This window comes from Athene cunicularia, unplaced genomic scaffold (assembly GCF_003259725.1).
Source record: "Athene cunicularia isolate RWA unplaced genomic scaffold, athCun1 SCF_15, whole genome shotgun sequence".
NCBI lineage: Eukaryota > Metazoa > Chordata > Aves > Strigiformes > Strigidae > Athene > Athene cunicularia.
This window is the reverse complement of record NW_020799211.1, coordinates 16547-38260: the sequence shown is the minus strand read 5'-3', so window position 1 is coordinate 38260 and position 21714 is coordinate 16547. Positions and strand designations below refer to the sequence as shown.

Here is a 21714-nt window from a genome sequence, read left to right as displayed (position 1 = left end):
GGGCACAGTGTACACTAATGCCATCAAGTTATAGAGGGGCAGAACCTATCTGGATCTCAGGAGTGACAGGGGGCTGTCAAGAACGATCAGTATTGGAGGCCGAGGTTAGCTTGACTGGGGACAAGTGGGAAAAACATCCCATTGTAACTGGCCTAGAAGCCCCTTGCATCTTGGGCATTGACTATCTCAAGAGGGGATACTTCAAAGACCCAAAAGGATACCGATGGGCTTTTGGTGTGGCCAGTGTCAATACAGAAAAGGTAAAACAGTTGTCTAATCTGCCTGGCCTCTCAGAAGATCCTTTTGTTGTGGGACTGTTGCAAGTTGAAGAACAACAGGTGCCAATTGCTATGAAGACCGTGCACCGACGGCAGTATCGTACAAACCAAGACTCTCTGGCTCCCATCCAAGAATTGATTCGTCAACTGGAGAACCAAGGTGTCATCAGTAAGACACATTCGCCTTTTAATAGCCCAATATGGCTGGTGCAAAAGTCTGATGGAGGGTGGAGGTTAACAGTAGACTATCATGGCCTGAATGAAGTGACACCACCACTGACTGCTGCTGTACCAGATATGTTAGAGCTCCAATATGAACTGGAGTCAAAGGCAGCCAAGTGGTACGCCACGATCGATATTGCCAATGCATTCTTTTCAATTCCTTTGGCAGAAGAGTGCAGGCTACAGTTTGCTTTCATGTGGAGGGGTGTCCAGTATAACTGGAATCGACTGCCCCAGGGGTGGAAGCACAGCCCCACTATTTGTCATGGATTAATTCAAACTGCACTGGAAAAGGGTGATGCCCCTGAACATCTACAATACATTGATGACATCATTGTGTGGGGCATTGAGGCAGAAGAAGTGTTCAAGAAAGGACAAAGAGTAATTGAGATTCTTCTGAGAGCTGGGTTTGCCATAAAGAACAGCAAGGTCAAGGGACCAGCACAAGAGATTCAGTTCTTGGGAATAAAATGGCAAGATGGACACCGTCATGTGCCACTGGATGTTGTTAACAAGATAGCAACTATGTCTCCACTGACCAACAAGAAGGAAACACAAGCTTTCCTAGGACTTGTGGGATTCTGGAAGATGCATATTCCAGGTTACAGTCAGCTTGTGAGCCCTCTCTATCAAGTGACCCGAAAGAAGAACAATTTTCAGTGGGGTCCTGAGCAGCAACAAGCCTTTGAGCACATCAAACAAGAGATAACTCAGGCGGTAGCTCTTGGGCCTGTTCAGACAGGACCAGCTGTGCAAAATATACTTTACACATCAACTGGGGAGCATGGACTCACATGGAGCCTCTGGCGGAAGATACCAGGTGAAACCCGAGGTCGACCATTAGGATTTTGGAGCCAGGGATATCGAGGATCAGAAGCCCACTACACTCCCACTGAAAAGGAGATACTGGCAGCATATGAGGGGATTCGAGCTGCTTTAGAAGTTGTTGGTACAGAAGCACAGCTCCTCTTGGCACCACGGTTGCCTGTATTACATTGGATGTTCAAAGGAAACATCCCTTCCACAAACCATGCAACCAGTGCTACCTGGAGTAAATGGGTAGTGTTGATCACGCAACGGGCTCGACTAGGGAAACCCAACCATCCAGGGATCCTGGAAGAGATCATGGACTGGCCAGAAGGTAGAGATTTTTGAGTGTTGCCTGAGGAGGTGGCTCGTGTCCAAGAGGCACCGCCATATAACAAGTTACCAGAAGATGAGAGGCATTATGCTCTCTTTACTGATGGATCCTGTCGTGTGGTAGGAAGCCATCGGAAGTGGAAAGCTGCTGTGTGGAGTCCCACAAGACAAGTCGTTGAGGCCACTGAAGGAGAAGGAGAGTCAAGTCAGTTTGCAGAAGTAAAAGCAATCCAACTAGCCCTAAAGATTGCTGAACGGGAGAAGTGGCCAGTACTATATCTCTACACGGACTCCTGGATGGTGGCTAATGCCCTGTGGGGGTGGCTACAGGAGTGGAAGAAGACCAATTGGCAGCGCAGAGGTAAACCCATCTGGGCTGCTGCATTGTGGCAGGACATCGCTGCCCGAGTGGAAAACGTGGCTCTAAAGGTGCGTCATGTAGATGCTCATGTGCCCAAAAGGCGTGCCACTGAAGAACATCAAAACAATGAGCAAGCAGACAAAGCTGCCAAAATTGAAGTAGCTGGGCTGGACCTGGACTGGGAGCATAAGGGTGAGCTGTTTGTAGCTCGATGGGCCCACAAAACATCAGGGCATCTTGGCAGAGATGCAACATACAGATGGGCTCGTGATCGAGGGGTGGACCTGACCATGGAGGCCATCTCACAGGTCACTCACGAATGTGAAACATGTGCTGCAATCAAGCGAGCCACACAAGTAAAGTCTTCCTGGAACAGAGGATGATGGATGAGTTTTCAATATGGTGAGGCCTGGCAGATTGACTATATTGGACCACTGCCACGAACACGCCAAGGCAAACGCTACATACTCACCATGGTAGAAGCAACTAAGGGTTGGCTTGAAACGTACCCTGTAAATCATGCCACTGCCCAAAATACCATCTTGGGTCTTGAAAGGCAAATTTTATGGCGGCATGGTACTCCTGAAAGAATCGAATCAGACAACGGGACCCATTTTTGAAATAATCTTATAAACTCCTGGGCAAAGAAACATGGCATTGAGTGGGTGTATCACATTCCTTATTACTCACAAGCACCTGGAAAGATTAAAAGATATAATGGACTGTTGAAGACTATGTTGAGAGCATTGGACAATGGGGGATGGAAGCACTGGGATATTAATTTAGCAGAAGCCACTTGGCTAATTAATACCAGAGGATCTGTTAACCGTCCTGATCCTGCCCAAACAAACCCCCTTCATACTGTGGGAGGAGATAAGGTCCCTGTAGTACACACAGGGAAATGGCTGGGGAAGGCAGTGTGGATTGCTCCTCCCTTGGGAAAAGGCAAGCCCACTCGTGGGATTGTCTTTGCTCAGGGACCTGGATGTAATTGGTGGGTAATGCGGGAGGATGGGACTACTCAGTGTGTGCCTCAAGGACATTTAACCTTGGGGCGAAAGTAATCTGTGGGATGAGTTGTATGTTGCAGGAAGTGATGGAGGAAGTAGGAACGACAAAGAGTGAACCAGATGAGTGCAACGATGACCCAAACCTAGCCGGTGCTGGAGTCCAACAGTCAAGCATAGTTCTGTCCTGAACATCTATCTTGACAGATGGTAGCCAAGTCACTGAACATCTGGAGGAGTGAAGAAACCTTATGGAACGGATAAATGAATATTATGTGGGACCTGGGCATAACGTAAATGGTATGGAATACGGGGTGGAGACTGTACAGTGTCTGGCTGAACTGGAATTGGTTTTCCCTTATAGCAGCCCTCACCATCACACACATAATTCATTGTTCTTCTCCATCCGCACAGAGCCTCGAGTAAAATCCATCAGGTTAACGGAGGCCGATCTCCTTCAGGTGAACCATCTCAAGAATGATCAGCGCCGAGTTAAAAAACAGAGTTCCTCGACTCACAGTGAGGTCGGGAAAAGTCCCTTTAAACTCATCAGGCCACGCACACAAAAAAGAAGCAAATAGTCTAAAACCATAGTCAGTTTAGGAAAGCTGAGCTCACGGAAATCTTCAGGCTTGCTTTTAAACATCAGCAAGATTTGCAAGTGCAGTTCTCCAGCGTGTTCAGCCGGGTCAGACTGTTGTGAATGTCCATGCTTCTGCAGACTGGAAGGCAAAGAACAATGTTATTCATTTATTTAATAAAATGAAATTGGTTTAGTTTTCTAATTACACATTTCTGTCCAACCGCACCATAATACATAGCTACACTCAGAATTCACGACCAGGTCCCTTTCAGTAAAGCGTGCTTCAAGTGCTAAGAAATATACTGTGGGGAACATTCCCTGGTAGAGGATTACAAAAGAAGACTGAAGGGGTATTTCCTAATTTTTTTCTGCCATCTTGGGTTTCTGGATGTTACCTCTATCACGACAGCCGTTTTAACACCAGTTTTTAGACATTGTTTGGTGTTTACAGAAGTAAGAGATGTCTAGGCAACAGAGTCTGTTTTCTTTAGATATTGCCAGCGGCACATCTACCTCATCTCAGACTGTGCAATTAATGCCAGTGGATTAGAGGAAGTAGTTTAGAATGGCTGCAGGGAGGGGAAGATAGGACAAGAACAATGGCTAGGAAATGGTAGTGCTGCGGCAGAGAGCAGAAAAATCTGGACGTACACACATGCACGAGTACAGCCCACACTCTCGCCCAGACTTTGCTGACAGCAGTCATTTACTACACTAGTAGTAAAAGAAAACCCTAAGCATTCTTTTCAGATTGGGTCTTTGGGCTTTTTTGTTATTATTTTCTCAAGGTTGCGAATCTCCCTGCCTTGACTATCCAGACAGTTTATTTAGTTTATTTAGGAAATCCAGGCCCCAGCAAAAGGAAAAGACAGAAAGCAAAAGGTTTGAATAGGGAAATATTTTTCTAATCTCTCAGCACAGGTAAGAAATCAAGAAAGAAATTCAGGGCGCCATGCCTGTACAGCACAACCAAAGCCCTGGAGATAACTTTTTTCAAACCAAACTTCATAGAAATAGACAGCTGGACCTTGAAGTTCAAGGGAGAAGCCTGTGGAAAGGCAAACCTGCTTGGCAACACAACACTGCAAAATAACCTGTCCTGTTCAGGGGAATGCTTTATTAATTTTTTTTAAGACTGCATCCACTTTAGGGATTCTCTTTTGGCTACAGCTGAGACAGCCCAGCCCTGCCCCTCTCCCCCCTAAGAATTTAAAGCACAGGATTGTTGCTCTTTTTGTCACTGTATGTAAAGCTCACCAACTATAAAATTATCATGCCACAGCTCCAAGAAATCACCCAGCAAAAATCAAGCCATACAAAATTGATGTGGACACAGATGTTTAATAGTGACAATTGTCTGACTCCTCATGGTTTTACACAGACCACTGCTGTCTGGGATAAAAATAAGTTCTATGCAAATGCCTTAATGATTATTCAAAACTCTGCTCCACTGCAATTAAAAAAAATAAACCTGGCAACACTAATAGAGGATTTGAAGCAATGTTATTGCCCAGTGGGATCTTCAGTCACTATATCCAAGTTGTCTCATAAATTTCTTTCTGGAAGAAAAAGCTAATGCACACAGCGCCTCCAAGATCAACTTTTTTGAAGTGGGAAAGGAAATCTGATGACCAACTACCAGCAACCTCTTTGCCCCATGAAAAGCTGCAGCCAGACTGGAAGTCAGCCAGAAAGCTGTCTTGCTGCACATCCGAACCGTGGGCTAAAAGAACTGGGAAGCAACAGATTCAGTTTAAGTACCCTAAATAGCTAATTGTAAATAATTAACATTTCCAAGGAAGCAAGTGTGCGACAGTGCAGGCCAGTGGTTTCTTCATGAAAGGAGAAACAATAGAAGAGCAAATAAAACTCAAACACTGAAATTCGATGTATAGGACACCGGTACAGCTAAAGCTACCTGATAAATGCAAAATCTAGTATCTTGCTTCTCATTTACTGCTTGCTGAGCACACAGGCCACACACAGCAAGCTAAGGTGGTCCCACAGCCCAACGGCTGTGTCCCAGGATAAACTACTACCTGGAGCAATCTGAATGTGCACAGCTGACCTGAAGGAAAGGTCAAAAAATACAGCTCACCTCTACAGACTAAGAATTACTTTTGAGAGTAAAAGCTCTAGGCCTTTATTGTGGCTTAAGGCCACAAAATACATCTATACACTAAGCATAATTACCCGAGTCTTTCATCATTTTCACTAAAATTAGGTAAATCACTAGAAACTGGCCACAAGCTGGCCCCCAGACAACCCCTTAATCCACAGAGCTCCCCCTGCTCCAAGAGTGCAGATAAAGAGGCAAGTGAAGCTTGGGAGTAAACAGCAAAGTGTCTTGAAGGGTTAAATCATCATATAAATCTACCACAGCTGGAAGCACACAGCCACAATCCATCAGCTGTTCGCATCTTAGAAATATTTCTGTATTTTTCACCAGCTCTCAAACAGAACGCATTATTTGTCATTAGTGCTGCCAGCGCAGACCAAACAGGAGGTTCTACACCTCCTGACAAATCAGGATGTGACCCGAGTTATTCAAACTGCTGCTTTCAAAGCTGAGCAACAGCAACGTAATAAACTGGCACGTTGTCTGCTGGGCTTAAGGGGTTCCAGCACTGGGGGCATCTGCACAAGGCCTCTTCATGGAAGGCAATGGCAGAGGCCAACCTCAGCCTGGAATATAAACTGAGGAGAAATTTAAAGCAAATTAGAGTGGTTTTTTTTTCTGAAATAAACAACTGAATGAAAGGCAATTCTAAATGTACAAAGATTAAAATGGTTTATACAGATTTTTCCACAGTGAGAGAAAACTGCACTTGAGAATTATTTTTCATGTTTGACTTTAGTTTGGTTTTTAAGTGATGAATACCACCATGGTATCTGAGATTTTTTTTAACCACCTCAAGGATTAAGGGGAAGAGTAAGGAGTTAAAAATATAGGAAAGAAAATCTGCTTTTGTTGAAATGTCTTCATGCTTTTGAGTTCCGCTCAGCAGCTTGTATCTTCTGTTCCTGCAGAAGCTGCTTAAGCCACCCCATAAAGTTATTGTTACCAAGACAAAAAGAAGCAGTTCTAAGCAAAGCAATTAGTGGTTTTCCAAAACTTCTATTGCTTCTGCAGGGGCAGGGGAATTAATCAACAATTCAGTATGAACACTATGCAGGTTTGATGCAGAAGAAGGAGAGCTAAGTTGAGCAGTCAGTTGATAATGCAGACAACCTGGTTGCAAAAAACACATAAATCAGCTTTCAGGAAAACCAAAATCTAAACTGATTCTCCAATAGTAGTCCCTAAGCTATTGCTGGTCAAACTACTGGCACAGTAACTACTAAACATAAATGCCCCAATTTCAGTAGAAACAGGCTCCATGGCCAGCAGCACAGCATTATGCTGCCAGAGAGGAAACACTCCTCCATCCCTAGTTGCCAAGCGACTCAAAGTAACTTAAAAAAACCCAGAACATTATTACAGACATGTTTCATCAGAGCCCCAAGAAAAAAAGTTGCAAGGCTTGCTTTTTAGAAACAAACAAAACAACCAAACAAAAATTCCCAAGATGCCAAAGCCTCTTGAACAAACTAGTTTGGTAACAACCTTAACGTACTGAATGAAGAAACTGGATCCGATGTCAGAGGTTGGTTTTCAAGACAGAGTCTAACCAGGGGAACAGCTGGAACTTAAGCTCTGTTTCTAGTAAAGCATGTGGATACCAAACCTTAATGACTCCCTGCGTCAGAGCTCTGGCCCTTTAACCATCAAGGCAGACCAGAATAATGCAGTACTGCACAGAAAGATCACAAACCATTTAAACTGCTAGTTAATCCTGCATTTTTATAGCATTCACTGCCTACTTGATTAAGCAAATTATTTAAGAAAAATTACACTCACCTCGGTCAAGTCAAAAGCTTTGCAATTCTGTGTAAGGCTCACTTTCAGAAGGGGTGTTGGGAAACTGGAAACAGGGCTTTGGGGTGTGTCTGGGGATAAGTGCTGAGAGAGGAAAACATCCTGTCAAGTGCCAGGTTAGTAGAAGCTGTAGGACAGCTTCTAGCCACTGGAGCAATAGCTTAATGAACATTCAACAACCTAATGGTGACATATTAACTTTTAAACTCCGTTTTCCACCTCAGCCGTTTAGATCTGAGCAGTGAGGCACACGGAGACATGGACCCCAAAGTGAGCCTGTCTATAAACCTCCAGCCCCTGTGGTCACACCTCACTCCACTGCCTCCCCTCTCTCAGTGCTCCAGGCAGCGCTGCCGCTGCGGGCAAACCTCTCCCGGGGGTCGCTGCCTTTAGTGCCGAAGGCCCCTGGAACCCCCATCCCGGCCTCGGCAGCCGGGTTTGCTGTTCCGTCCCGCTCTCCTCCTTACTTCAAGACAGAAGCAGAGTCCCGGCGGGTCAGGAGGCGCCGGAGGGTCCCTCCTCAGGCGACCAGGGGGGAGCTGCCGCCAGTGCCGGTACCGCCCCAGCTCCCACCACGGCCGCCCCAACCCCCTGGCCACAAAGGCTCGAAGGTGCGTGGGGGTGGCGGGCGCGGGGCCTCGGGCACTGCCCGGCTGGTGGCAGCTGCGACCTGCGGGACCACACGCTGCTCTCTGGGGCTTGTCCCCATGTGGTGTGAGTCAGCCCGCGGCCTGTCCCAGTGGCGTATGGGGAACCGGGAGGGCGAGCAGTGCCAGCAATTCGGTGGGGTGGGAAGGGACAGTGCGTTTCGGCCACCGTTGGTGGCTGTGGCGTGTGTGGGGACCTCACGGAGCCATTCCGATCTGTTTGTTAGACAGGGATCCGGGCGTAGAAGACTTCCTGCTCAATGTGCAATGGGTAGTGCTTGCCAAAGCCCCCCCTGTAGCCACTTACTGGCCATCACTGGCAGTAAAACAAGCTTTGTGCTAGAAGGGAGTAGGAATCAACGATGGTGTTGGCTCCATCTTTGTTGAACATTTCTGTTGGAGCTCTGCTTGGACAACTGTCAAAAGTAGCCCTGTTGAGTGTGATGTCACTGCTCATCCTGCAGATGTGGAGTCGTGGCTAGGCAGAGTGACACTGCTTCTCAGCTTCTAGTGCCTGCCAAGGCTCTGCTAGGGGATGCTGCTGCCTGCGGGGAACAGGTTCCTGCTGGCAGATGCCAGTTTTGTCTGAGAGCTGTTAGGCTAAGCTGGCAGCTGTTAAAGAGAGCAAACATAAATTTCCAAGGACTTCAGGAATAATGCTCCAGCTTTAGTCCTTTCCTATTTAGTCCTTTCCTATTTAAAAACAAAAAAGCTAACTTTTAAGTCAACATTGTTTGACTTCACCAGATTTCACCACTGACACCAATTTCATCACCAAAATGAACTCAATGAATTGAGGCGAAGGAAAATCAAATGTATGAAAGCCAACAGGTGCCAGGTCCCTTCACAGAACTACCTCGGCAGCGTACTCCACTTTTGTAAACCCTCTTCCACAAAATCTCTGCCTCGGTGACCAAGCTAGTGGGAGGATACTTCGTCCCCCACACAGATAGGTGCCATGATAATTGCCCTGTGCAAATAAAGCTTTTACCTTACCAGGCTATTGTCACTCTTCTGTTTTCAGCTGATCCATTTAAATGTGTACTGATTGACTTGTAAGGGGAATTCATTTTTCTATCAGTCTGCTGTTAGATGGCTGGAGGTCTCCTCCCTGTGCACTTCACAAGTGGATGGAAAACAAGCATGCATCTCTCTCTATATATATATCTGCATGCAAAGACAGTCTGTTCAGAAGGCAGATGTCAATGGTTCTCTTCTAATGGTCAAAGAATTGTCACAAAATACAAAAAGAGGACCCATTCCCCTTTTTGCCTCATACACCTGTTGTGCATGTTCCAGCTGACCTCTGCAGGCTTGCAGAACTGGCGAAGAAGCGCACTGGTTGCTGTCCTCATATATGCAGCCTCCCTCGCGGAGAGGTGCTGCCACCTGCAATCTTCTGCAGACCTACCACAACCCTCAGCGGGGCACAGGCCTAGCAAACTCCTGCCTTTTTTGAAGCCACTGTTGCTTATCCTGCGCCTCTGAAATCTCAGTCCAGTGGTTTGTGATCTGGACCAGAAAGAACACTCTGTATGACACCATTCAGCAGGTGGAAACAGCTGCTTTGGGCTTCCAGAGCTGCCACTGGCATTACAGCCCCGTTGCTTGTCAGCCTCGGTGCTGTTTGAGCTCCTCCGACATCAGAAAGTCCCGGCGCAGGCCTGTCTTGACAGGTGGCTGCATGATGGCGAGATTCCCCATTTGAGCAGAGCTCTAGGCATTGGTTTCAGGGTATGACTTCTGTAAAAGCTTCGGGTTCTGTCATTAGTAGTACTTTCACAGCAACTTTGGCTTTTGGGCCATTGTTCTGATTTGGCCTCCAGAGGTAAGGGTTTTTAGTAGTTAGGACTGTAGGCAGATTACAGGGAATGGCTGCTGATGGCGCTTTAAAACATTTAGTCCTATCCAGCTTGTGTAAATACAATATATAAACCCTTCTCATGGAGACGTCTTTACGTTTGAAGCTTACTCATGGAGAGGTCTTTACATTTGAAGCCTACTCAGTCCAACTGTCTCGGGTAGCTCCTCCTCTTTAAAAGATTAACACGGTGTAAGCCGTGGCAAATCACGGAGACCCTCAGTCACACATTGGTTTCAAAAGGCTTTTCAGAAGGCTTGTAATTGATTTCATTTGAGTCTCTCTGCCCTGCAAAAAGTGAATTGAAAGAATTCACGTCCGTTTGGCTTATTCAAACTAGATGACTAGCTTAAGAGAGGAGACACCCCTTTAGTTGGAGCCCATTCTGCCCTACCTGTGAAAGCAAGCTCAAAACCCCCCTCTGGTTTCTGTGATCCAAACTCTAGCCCTGCCAGTCCCATTTCCATGTGAAGGTACAGCACTGAGCAGCTGTCCGTGTGGCTGTCGATGGATGAAGCTCCAAGAAACAGAGAGATGGCAGCTCTCTTCTGTGTTCTGTCAGTCCCCAGCACTCGCAGCACGGGGGAATCGTTTTGAGTGAACAGCTTGGAAAGCAATGGGGCAGAGTTTTCGTGCTTTAGCCAAGTACCTGCTTTGTTGCAGGGCAAGCTGGTCAGAATTTAGAATCTGGTTTATGCGAGTGAGACTTTGCTGTGGTTTGTTTCTCTCCAAAGATCTCCTGGGTTTGTAGCCCAGCAGAAGCAAAAGCAACTTAGGGCAGGTCAGGAAAGAACCTCATGCATGAGCACACTCTCCTTTAGTGACCTCTGAGATCATTTTGCTGCTGGCATCCAAACTGTTTGAAAAGAATGGAAAAGGTTTTGCTGCTGGTGTTTGATATAAAATTTTGCTTTCCTGTCTGTGACGGGATTCTCTCAAGTGCTATGTAATTACATATTAATATTCTTACAAACTGACTCATGTTTTCTTCTGTATTGGTGTTGTTTTCAGAATACACAGATGACAATGCTCTGATTCCTAAGAACTCCTCAGTAATTGTTAGAAGAGTCCCTGTTAGAGGAGGTAAAACTACCAGCAAAACACAAGTTCTGTAAGTACCCGTAAAGCATTGCAGTCTCTGTGAGGGGTTACGGTCTCTTAGCCTTTTCTATGGAGATTGGTTTAGAGAGGCACTCAGCTTGCATCTATCTTCTTTCTCTTGTTTTTATAGTAAAGACAGATACGCATGTTCCCATCTCAGAAGAGTCTGTTTGTCAGTGTTTGACTGTGTCTTGCATTTGGGGGAGGCGGGGTGGGATATGGCAGATATTCTTATGCCTCCAATCTGGCTTTTTTGCATACTGGCTCTAGAGGAAAGGGCAACAGTCGCTAATTTGATGGTTGATTATTTAAGAGCACAAAGCTGTAGCACAGACTTCATCGTTTTGATACTTACACAGCAGAGACAAAATGTCAAAGGACTTCCTCTGGCACTGTTGTGTTCTAGAGCTGTAAGTCTTACAGTAATTGCTGACAAACCAGAAATGGGATTTGGGATTTGGTTTATGTGTACAAATACATTTCCACATTCACCAGACTATCAGAACATAATGTCTTGAAGTTTAGGTTTTAGAATCTGCTTTCACTGATTTTGGCTGGGTGCAAGTGCTTTGTTCTGAGTTCTCATCCCCTTTATTTCTTCTTCTAGAACTCGAACTGAGCCAGCAAGTGGAACATCCAAAGCAGTACGTAAAAACACAATCTCACACTTTTTTCCTACACATTGCACTTAGTTTTAAACCATGTAGCCTCATATTAATCTGCCAAACATGAAGTTTTTCAGTGAGACATAATGTATGTTGTGGAGACCATATATTTGATTCACAGCACAGTGAACACTGAGTAATGCCATCATTTGCACAGTTCTAATGTGAATATTGGTATTTGTGCCAAGTGAGGCATTGTGTTTCATATTGAATATGCTGGAATATTTCCTGGGTGACTTTGTGTTGTACAGATAATGTAGAATAGTGTCTAGATCATGTAGGTTTCAAGGTTTGCACAGTTCAGTTGGTGCTCTGTTCTACATCCGTCTATCTAGAACTAGTATGTTTGTAGAGACTGTTGTGTGCTCGTTGTTTCTTGCAATTAAAATTGTTTGGAGTGTATTTTTTTGCCATTTTTGCATTGTATCACTTAGCTTTTGTTTTTAAGTACTTTCTTTGCCTAACAGTTTTGGAAGATGTTATCAAAATGCACTGAGAAACAGTTGTTGTGCCACTTGGTACTTTTTCTTACTTTTGACTTGGTGGTTCCAAGAAATCCCAAAATCAACATATCCCCTAGGTTTTGAGGACAGTTCTGTGTAGCTAAGATTCCTTCCCGTGTCCTGAAATACTTGAGTATTTATTCCTAAAGCTGTATGACTGAAGTGATGTTGTTTGTCCCCCACTGAGTACATGAAGGTCTCTGTCAGATTACTGTGAGTTTAAATGTTGTTGGTACCCAAATTGGTATTCCAAAATTCTGCATTTGATCTTTCCACTTTATCCAATAAAACGGCTTAGTTTCATAGTTTGTCTGCAAATGCAAATATCTAAAACCCAGCCCACTGAGTTTAGCTGCTTCTCATGAACCACGTAGGCCCTCTGCAGCTGTCATAGCTTTGGACTTTGTTTTGAACCAATACAATTACATTCGGTTGGAAATGACTCTTTCCATGACACTCAGAGGATATAGTGCAGACTTTCAGACTACAGTAGAGGTTAACTTTTGCTATGTTTTGATTGGACAACTTGAATATGCGTTTAATTTTTTGTGAACAGATTGAGGACTCTTCTGCACCCACTCCTCTGGCCCAGCTCATTAAGGTATGTGTATATTCTTGTCAAAGGCTTAAAAAAACCCACCAACAACAACAAAAAATCCCACTTGCTTCATATGTTTAAATCTTGTACGGTGGTGTATAACTGGATAACTGTTATAATGTGAACAAAACTTAATTTTTAATCATTTACAGTATTGGTTTTAACTTCAAGATGTGTATATATTTCCATAGTGTCCCGTAAAGAGTAGTTCCCAGTCTGGGAAGATAGCAGGGGAGTCCCTCAATGTAATGTTGCATTATTGCTCATCTTCAAGACACAAAGAAGCAGCACTTCAGGAGCTGTTTACTGTTTCTCAGACCTTTTATTAATTTTGTGTTGGAGACTGACATAATATTCGCAGAATAATTTAACTGGCTGCAAGTCATGGACATTTCAGGGGGGGCTTGCAACAGCCAAAATAGAAACGTTTCTGTAACACGGACAATTGCGTGGCTACTGTTGGTTTCTAGTCACTGCAGTTATAGATCCACTCTCTGAAAGCTGCACAGTTTCATAACTTGTAGTCTATGGAGAGTGGACAACACAACCTAATTTTTTTGAATGCAGACTGTGTAAATTGTGTAAATGTGCCTAATTGTTTGCGGGAATATACCAATGTGTGAGTGCAGTGTATTAGCAGAGGTGACCTTCTGAAGCTGTTGTAATGACATGGTTTGCTATGGAACTGCTTGTGTTTTCTTCTCAACAATGTGTGACTTTGTCTGGGAAAGCACTAGTGGCTGCCCTTTGTGAAAAGGCGTAGTACAAGCCAATTAAATTACTCGTCCTAAAGAATAGAGGAGGCGTGGCCTAATGCAGAGGAGCTAGTTCTGTCTTCTGAAAATAAAGGCTGGCGTTACTTTCCAAGAAAGAGAGATCTCTTCCCACTGTCTTCTTCCCTCTCCCACTGCAGAATTAAATTGTGTATGTTTGGGGAAAAAAACCCAATGGTTGCTATGGAAAGTAGTCAACAGAAGAAACTGGTCTCCGTTAGTGCTGTCCCTAAACACATCCTTTGTTCTGTAAACTCATGTGAAGTTTGATTTTAAAATGTGAGAAGCTGGCCAAGTGCTGGACACGTTTAAGCTTTTGAGAAAATGTACGTATTTCAGAGAAAGGCAGGAATGTAATGTAAAGCAGCTCCAAACTGTTATACTCCAACCTCCTTAGTGCAGGCGGGCTTGGTGTGGAGGCAGCGTGTTGACAAGTTTTCTGTTTTATTATTACCTTGTACAAAATTCCATATTTGAATTGTGGTCTGTGCCTAGTGATGCTTTGTGGGGTTTGGACGTGTTGTAAACTGTCCGGGGTTAAACAAATTCATCAAGTATCTGTACAGTTTTCTGTAAATGTTGATGGAAGGGGTTTCATAGCTGTCGATCAGGATTATGTTGCTGTTGTGTCTGTGAAACGACCATTTAAGAAACTGTTGAAACTAGTGGGTTGCTTTTGCGAATGAATGCATATAAAATCAAAGCCATGGGGGGTTGGTCTCAATGACGGGTGCTTGGAAGTCCGTATCCTTTACATCCCTCCCTTAAAGCTTGCTGGTATCTGGACTAGTGTGCAATGAGAACACTGGAACAAATGCTACTTGCAAAAAATCATCTGGCCTCGATAATTTGAAGGTCTAGTTCTGTGTAGGGTTCTGACAATTTTTGTGTTAGAACAGAGCAAACAGGGAAAAGCCTGCAGGTTGTGCTGACCGAAGTTAAATCACTTAACGTGAAGAACTGAGTAGGCAGCGGACATGCAGTTTGGGCTGTCTACAGCGCATGATGGGCAAATTTCTACTGAAAAGAATCTTCTGTCTTGCTGAGGAGTTGTAAAAATCTTTATTCCTCTTAATGCTTCTGTGTCTGAAGCTGAATTTCAGCAAGCAAAAGCAACTTCCCCAACTCTTAAGTTGTATGTCCTTTTAATGCTGCAAAATATAAACACTGATACTTGCATACATCCCTCTCAATTGAATGTACAGTGGAGATTTTCTACTTTCAATACTCTGGAGCTCAAGGATCCGTTTAAAACTAGTAGATAATGTAATTCTGTCTACACATAGCTTCAGTCCACTTGGAAGACATTTGGACTGGTTACACAAGTCTTTCTGTAAGGTACAAACAGAGCCTCAGGGTATGAGTGCCCAAAAATGCTCCTTCCAAGCAGGTTCACAGGCCCAGAGACACCGTGTGATGGTGTAAGGGCTCCCCAGAACACCTCTGGGACAGCTCTGGCTCACACAAGCAGTTGCTTTTGTGCAACCCCATCTACTGCCGGGCTGCTTTTTACAGGGTTGGGTGAGTCTTTGGCGGGGGAGCTTAAATGTGCTTCTAATGTGCGTGTCCAATAATTACCTGTTAAACAGACTGGCAGTCTGGCTGAAGCCAATGCTTCTGAAGAAGATAAAATACGAGCCATGATGATCCAGTCTGGCCATCAGTATGATCCAGTCCAGTAAGTGTTGGCAAAGTCCTGTCTGTTCTTTGAAGACTGTGGAAACATTGTAGAGATAGTTGTTGGAACAAGAGAGATGCATGCATACCATTTTCTTTTTTTCCCCAAACCCTTTTAGTTACGCGAAGAAACCCTTGGCTACACCTCCACCATCCTATATTTGCTTTCGCTGTGGAAAACCTGGCCACTATATAAAGAACTGTCCAACAAATGGGGTAAGATTGTGGGGGACTTCTGGTGACACTTGGTTTTTAATTGTTTTACCTTGGCAGTTACACAGCAATTACATGAACCCCCTATGAGGAATTGTTTCTCTTGGGCTGAAATACAGAGGGAAAGCTGGAGATTTCAATGGGAAATTTTCTTTCTTCGAGGTCATAGACATTACAACTGTCCATAGATCTTTCTCTGTGAACTTTAATGCATATTTTTATATATTTCAATGTTACTGCAGGTTTTTTTTTTTGTCTTAACTCTTTTTAATGACAGTTTGCATTTTTTAGTATTTTGTAGGAAAAAATGACATTTCTCTTGGCCCCAACTATTGAATATTTGCGTGTTATAATTACACAAGTCTCTGGCTGAGTATTCATGCCATTTAAGGTTACTCACTGAACACACGGGCATCAGCTCTGAATTCAACCTTTGTGTGTAGATGGGGAATATCGGTTTCCCCAGTGGCCAATCCAGAGCCCTGCATTAAGCTCTCCCTCTGAACTGCCCTTTGGAGGAGGTGGGGGTTTGTGCCTCTCCTCTGAGAGGATGGTGAGCTGGGGGATATTTCAGGACCCTGAAGTTAAGCCAAAGAATATCAACTGAGTTCAGAACACTGCTCGGGCCTTTGGAGCATGCTGGCTATATTCATTTGGGGAAAAGAGTATTTCAGTCAAGCAGCCCTTAGGCTAGCTAAAAGGAGAGGATTGAAAGATTTTGCTGCTTAAAATAGTGGTTGAAATGCCATTTTAAGTGTGGGTCTTGAGATATGTCTGCATTTCTTTTCTTAACAGGACAGTAATTTTCAGTCTGTTCGCAGACTTAGAAAGAGCACGGGAATTCCCAGGAGTTTCATGGTGGAGGTGGAAGATCCCAATACGAAGGGCGCAATGCTGACACCGACTGGAAGATATGCCATACCAATTATTAATGCGTGAGTATGGAATTAGCTGGTCTGACCAAAAAGTGAAGTAGAGAAGCCAAGTGTCAATGTCCAAGTGGCAATGCCACCAAGCTGGCCAACATCTGTAATTATGGGGGAAGAAGCACTGTTGTTGTATCTTAACCTTAAAATTGGTGACGATTTCTAATACTAAAATGGAGCAGTCCTGCTGTTTATGCCCCTGAATGCTGGTTAAGCTTTTGGTATGCTAAGAATGCCTATTTCTGCAAAACATCTCCGTCGTGTTTATGGTGGCATCATTCTTTTTGAAAGCTCCTTCTGCTCCTGTTTTATCTTTGTAAGGCTTCTTGCAGAATTTAACAAACAGCTGTTGGACTGAGATTCCCTCTCCCTCTGCCGTTTATCAAATCCCATGTGTGAAGCAGAGGTATGTTTTCCTGTTGCTGTAAACTAAGAAAACACTATTGTGTGCTGGCAAGAGTGGCTGTTTTAAAATGCACTTGGGAGCACCTCTGTTTTTCTGTCATGGATCTCCTTTTGCAGAAGCTGTAACATAGATTTTCTCCATTTATAAAACATGATTAGCTGGAGCCTGACTTTATCCTGAGCCTGCGATTTACATTCACCCTCTGGCAAAGGAGAGGTGGGATTCATTTCACCTGGTCTCTAGCTGTCAGAAAATTATTTCTCTAGTCTGAGATAATTTCTTAGTTGATCCAATGAAGGGAAGAGTTCTACAGAAGGAAAATTGTTCCCTCCTCTCTTTTCTAGTGCTCTGGCTATAGAAAAGTAGTTTAAACTAAATGCCTGCATTTTTGAAGTCTAATTTGGAGTGAGAATGCCACCTACTGTCTTCATTGGACAAAATGAAAAGCTTGGGAAAGTTCTCCTTTACCCATCTGTAACTTTTTTCTTTTTCCTTCCCCATCCCCCTCCAGGGAAGCTTATGCCAGAGGAAAGAAGGAGAAGCATCCCTTTTTACCTGAGGAGCCATCCTCTTCCTCCCTCTTCTCCTTAGACAATCGTGTTCCAGAAGAGCTGTTATGTTTCATTTGTAAAGAAATCATGGCGGATGCAGTTATTATTCCCTGCTGCGGAAACAGTTACTGTGATGAATGTAAGTGTTACTCCCATGTTTGTTAATTCAAAACATCACACCTGATCTTCTGGAAGCAGAAAGATTGTAATGTTCCTTTCTTACCAGCTCTGTTTACTACTTATGTATACCCCAAATAGGAAAGGACTCTTCTTGTAGTAAGGAAAAAACTAAGGCAGAAGGCGTTTTTCCCTTTCTATGCATCTAGTTAAACCCTCTTTACATGTGGAAGGATGAGCACGAGAAGAGTGCGTAATGGTGCAGCTGATTACAGTATTAGTTATCAAATGCATTTAGTTTGTGCACAGTCATTTCTCTCATACAAAACTATAGAGGCAGCGCTGGTGACTTACTGTAGTCTGCAGCAAATGGCTCGTTAGGCATTTAATCCACTTTCTTCTCCACAGGAGAGCTGGTTAAAACTATCAGAACTTGAACCTACTAATGGTTTTTGGAGATGTGTCTTATTCATTAACCTTGAGGTTGGTGACTTCTCGCTCTGCTGGACAGTGGAGAACAGACTAGTCAAAACATCAAGACACAGCCTACTCTACATCTTCAAATGTTACAGTAGTGAAATATCACAGCTGGGCAGCTATTTCCTGCATACGAGAAATTTTTTACACTGCTGAAGATTTCATGCTCTCAGTTCTCAAATTTATGCTCTCAGTTCAGAACCATATTCACCCATTAACCATCTACAGGCTTTTATAACTGAATAGAACCCCCAAAATTTCCTTAGTTTAGCTAAAACCTGATGTGATGATTCTGATTATACCCAGGTGTTAGAACAGCATTACTGGACTCTGAGGAACATACGTGCCCAGCATGTCATCAGGCAGATGTTTCTCCTGATACTTTAGTTGCCAACAAGTTCCTACGCCAGGTAACGCGGTGACTTTTAGATAAACTGTTTGTAAGAAAAGTCTAGTCAGTCAATTAGCTGGAAGGGAAGAAAATATTAATTTACATCTCCTTAAACAAGGCTAAATGGAATAAGGCTAAATTTACTTTGCAAATACTTTACCTGCTGTTACAGAAGCTGACAACTCTTGAGAGACAGTCTGGCAAATTCAGCTCACACTTGTGTTTAACAGGATTGACTCAGTTTCAAATTGAGTGTTAACACTGGAGAGCTTTCCATACAGATAGTCTGAGTTACCAATCCTTAACCCCAGTGTGTAGTGGGATGCGTTCATATATCACAGAAGGGTTTGGCTTGGAAGGGACCTTAAAGCCCATCCAGTCCCACCTACCTGCCGCAGGCAAGGACCCCTTCCACTAGCCCAGGCTGCCCAAAGCCCCGTCCAACCTGGCCTTGAACCCTGCCAGGGAGGGGGCAGCCACAGCTGCTCTGGGCAACCTGTGCCAGGGCCTCACCACCCTCACAGGGAAGAATTTCTTCCTTCTATCTAATCTGAAGATATCTGTATGTTGGTTTATTTTAGGAAGGACAGTATATATGGGAATACACCAGTAATTTTACTCTGTGGAGACTTCTGTTCATCAAGCTGCTGAAGGTTCATGTTACCTTTTTGTAAATGTTTTTCTGCCTCTAGGCTGTGAACAACTTCAAAAATGGCACTGGTTATGCACAGATTATCCAGAGGCAGCAGCAGCAGCCACTAGCACCTCCACCAGCACCCGTGGCTCTGACCCTTCCTGCTGCACGGGTGCCTGCCACGGAACGTCCTCAACCTTCCCACCTGTCGGTCCGCGGTTTGTGGGAAGAGAAGGTAGGTTTTCTCTCACCATATGCAGTGATTCTTGTGTTTTGATAGAGCTTATTTTCCAACTGTTTGCACCAATTCACAAGGGCTATCAGGATCCTGGACTGGGTCAGAGAGCATTACCAAGTCTTCTGGGCCTCCAAAGACGATCAATACCCACAACTGGTAAGTAACCTTAACTTACAAATTGCTCTTAAAAAAATATCTTCAGGTAAACTGAAAGGGATTTTTTTTCTCTCCCCATGCCTGAAGGTCATCCAGTGAGAGCCGGCAAAATTCGCTCTGCAAGTGGCAGACCAGACTGGGAAGTGTAAGTAGGCTACAGAAATTCAATATACTGCTGCTTGTAACCTGTTAAACGACGCCATAACACAGAACGGACACAAAAGCTGATTTATAAGGGAATAAGTAGGCACAGATTTTTGTGGAGAATACATGTGGTAATTAATTATTAAATGGCTTTATTTGAATTGGCCAGGAACGGGTCAAAAACATCATCATGAGGCAACAACCTAGGAAGCATGTGTGGAAGATGTTAAAAGAAGGTTGAGAGAAGATAAGTTAATGTCCGTGCAGTGCTTTGAGAACAGAAGTGTGAAGTATTGAGCGTGTCAAGGTGTGTCAGAGGAGCACCTGGCACATGTCACTTTTAGCACGGGCAGCCTCCAGCCACAGCTGCCAAACTGACTATGAGTAGGGGAGACTGAGGGATTTGTTGGGGGTGAGGAAGGCAAGTATGAGGACCCAGAAATGAGCGTAGTCTCAAATGAACAAAAAGCGGGAGAAAAATGCTGAAGCTGAGATCAAGAAGTGCTCGCCACCACGCTCCTCCTCCATTTGCCTTCCTCTTTAAAATCAGGGCAGGGTGTAACAAACAGTGACTCGTGTTCTGGGGTTTCTTTAGAAGCTCAAATCAAGGATGCCCACGCAGTCAACGTACCCAGAGGACGCAGGGCCCAGCACTACCAGCACCAACACCGCTCTCTGTGCCGGTGCCTCCACCTCCCTTGTATCCTCCACGCCCCCCTGCACGTCCTCTTCCTCCGGGGGTACCACCACAACCTCAGTTTCCACCTGGGCAGCTCCGTCTGCTGGGTGCACTCTCCCTCCTCCAGGATATCACCCAGCTCCTACAGACACGTCACCAGCTTGAGGACCAGCAGCAGTTCCAATGGCTCATTCAAATGCCATCCCGATGGCACAAGCACCTCCTTTGGAGAATCGTAGAGTCACCGAGTTTGGAAAAAACCCATTAAGATCATCGAGTCCAACCGATAACCCAACACTGCCAAGTCCACCACTAAACCATGTCGCTCAGCGCCACATCTACCCGTGGATGGTAGCTTGGGCAGCCTGTTCCAATGTCTGACAACCCTTCCAGTGGAAAAATGTTCCCCAGTAGCTGATCTAAACCTCCCCTGGTGCAACCGGAGGCTGCTGCTTCTCCTATCTCTTGTTACTTGGGAAAAGACACCAACGCCCACCTTGCCACAACCTCCTTTTGGGTAGCTGTAGAGGGCTATGAGGCCTCCCCGCAGCCTCCTTCTCTCCAGGCTAAACGCCCCCAGTTCCCTCAGCTGCTCCTCACAGGACTTGTTCTCTAGACCCTTCACCACCTTCCTTGCTCTTCTCCTGATGCGCTCCAGCCCCTCAGGGTCTGTCTGGTAGCGAGAGGCCCAAAACTGAACACGGTATTTGAGGAGCGGCCTCACCAGAGCCAAGAGAGGGGGACCGTCGCTCCCCTGGTCCCGCTGCCATTTCTGACACAAGCAGGGTGCCTTTGGCCTCCCTTATCTAGGGAGCAGCTTGACAGAGAACAATGAGACTTAAAGAGGAGTGGGGGTTTGGCTCAATGAAGTTGGGCTGGTTTTCATGTCTGTGTTTCAATGGCCTGTGGGACGGCAGTTACACTTGAGTGCATCTGACATCAGCAGAAATGACAGAGTGTTTTCTCCAACAGACTTTCTGGGTGCAGGTGGTAAACATGCAAAACTAAAAGAAGACAAATGTCATCCTAAAACTTTTCCTAAGACTTGTAGGAAGAATTCTACACTGGTTTTGCTTAGATAGCATGTCCACCTTTGCATCTGCAAGCAGTATGCATTTTCTCATACTGGCCATGTTTTGTTTCTTTTGTCTTTTTGTAATAAAGGTCAAGCTGTAATTGTAATAACAGTCAAATTTATTTTAACAGGGAAAAGAAAAAGTCCAGACTTGATGAGTTCACAGATGGTTCGGGAAGGGATGGAATATAAAGAAGAGTCCAAAGGAGCATTCGTTTTCCAGGTAACTGCTTTACATGTCCGCAACGGAGGAGCAGGCTGGCCAGAGGAATCTCCACTGCCCCTCTCCCAGTGGATGGGGTGATTCCAGGGATTAGCAGGGAGAGGGTTCCGTATGCAGGTTACTAGCTCAGCTACGGCAGAGATTACAAT

At 44.7% G+C, this 21714-nt stretch overlaps 1 protein-coding gene, 1 long non-coding RNA gene and 1 pseudogene across 5 annotated transcripts; 2 read left to right on the top strand and 1 right to left on the bottom strand.

Annotated features, from left to right (window-relative positions):
• Window positions 1–3719, bottom strand: part of LOC113490581 — a 5932-nt pseudogene extending 2213 nt beyond the window's left edge.
• A 7308-nt stretch (window positions 3720–11027) lies between these two features.
• Window positions 11028–13609, top strand: LOC113490585. Its single transcript, XR_003400270.1, has 4 exons — window positions 11028–11129; window positions 11727–11763; window positions 12844–12888; window positions 13077–13609. It is a non-coding gene; the product is annotated as an uncharacterized LOC113490585 (long non-coding RNA).
• Window positions 13610–15320: 1711 nt separating this feature from the next.
• Window positions 15321–21588, top strand: LOC113490584 (E3 ubiquitin-protein ligase RBBP6-like). Of its 4 annotated transcripts, XR_003400268.1 has the most exons (7): window positions 15321–15551; window positions 16344–16483; window positions 17392–17570; window positions 18332–18435; window positions 19109–19444; window positions 19532–19589; window positions 21474–21588. XR_003400268.1 is itself a non-coding variant. In XM_026867104.1 (6 exons), the coding sequence occupies exons 1-6, from the start codon at window positions 15417–15419 to the stop codon at window positions 21273–21275; spliced, it is 771 nt and encodes a 256-aa protein (XP_026722905.1). In that variant the 5' UTR covers window positions 15321–15416; the 3' UTR covers window positions 21276–21405. The 4 variants fall into 4 exon arrangements, 2 of the variants coding, with proteins under 2 accessions (XP_026722905.1, XP_026722903.1); XR_003400269.1 differs by lacking the exon at window positions 21474–21588 and having other exon boundaries at window positions 19532–19593; XM_026867104.1 differs by lacking the exons at window positions 19532–19589; window positions 21474–21588 and adding an exon at window positions 21240–21405 and having other exon boundaries at window positions 19109–19285.
• Window positions 21589–21714: the final 126 nt, after the last annotated feature.

What these genes read in the sequence shown, in the direction of transcription:
- LOC113490584 (XM_026867102.1), top strand. Translation starts at nt 15,417, where the DNA reads ATGCATACCATTTTCTTTTTTTCCCCAAACCCTTTTAGTTACGCGAAG. An exon ending in AGAACTGTCCAACAAATGGG is followed by an intron (nt 15,552 to 16,343) that starts GTAAGATTGTGG and finishes TTTTCTTAACAG; the next exon opens with GACAGTAATTTTCAGTCTGT. An exon ending in CCAACAAGTTCCTACGCCAG is followed by an intron (nt 18,436 to 19,108) that starts GTAACGCGGTGA and finishes TTCTGCCTCTAG; the next exon opens with GCTGTGAACAACTTCAAAAA.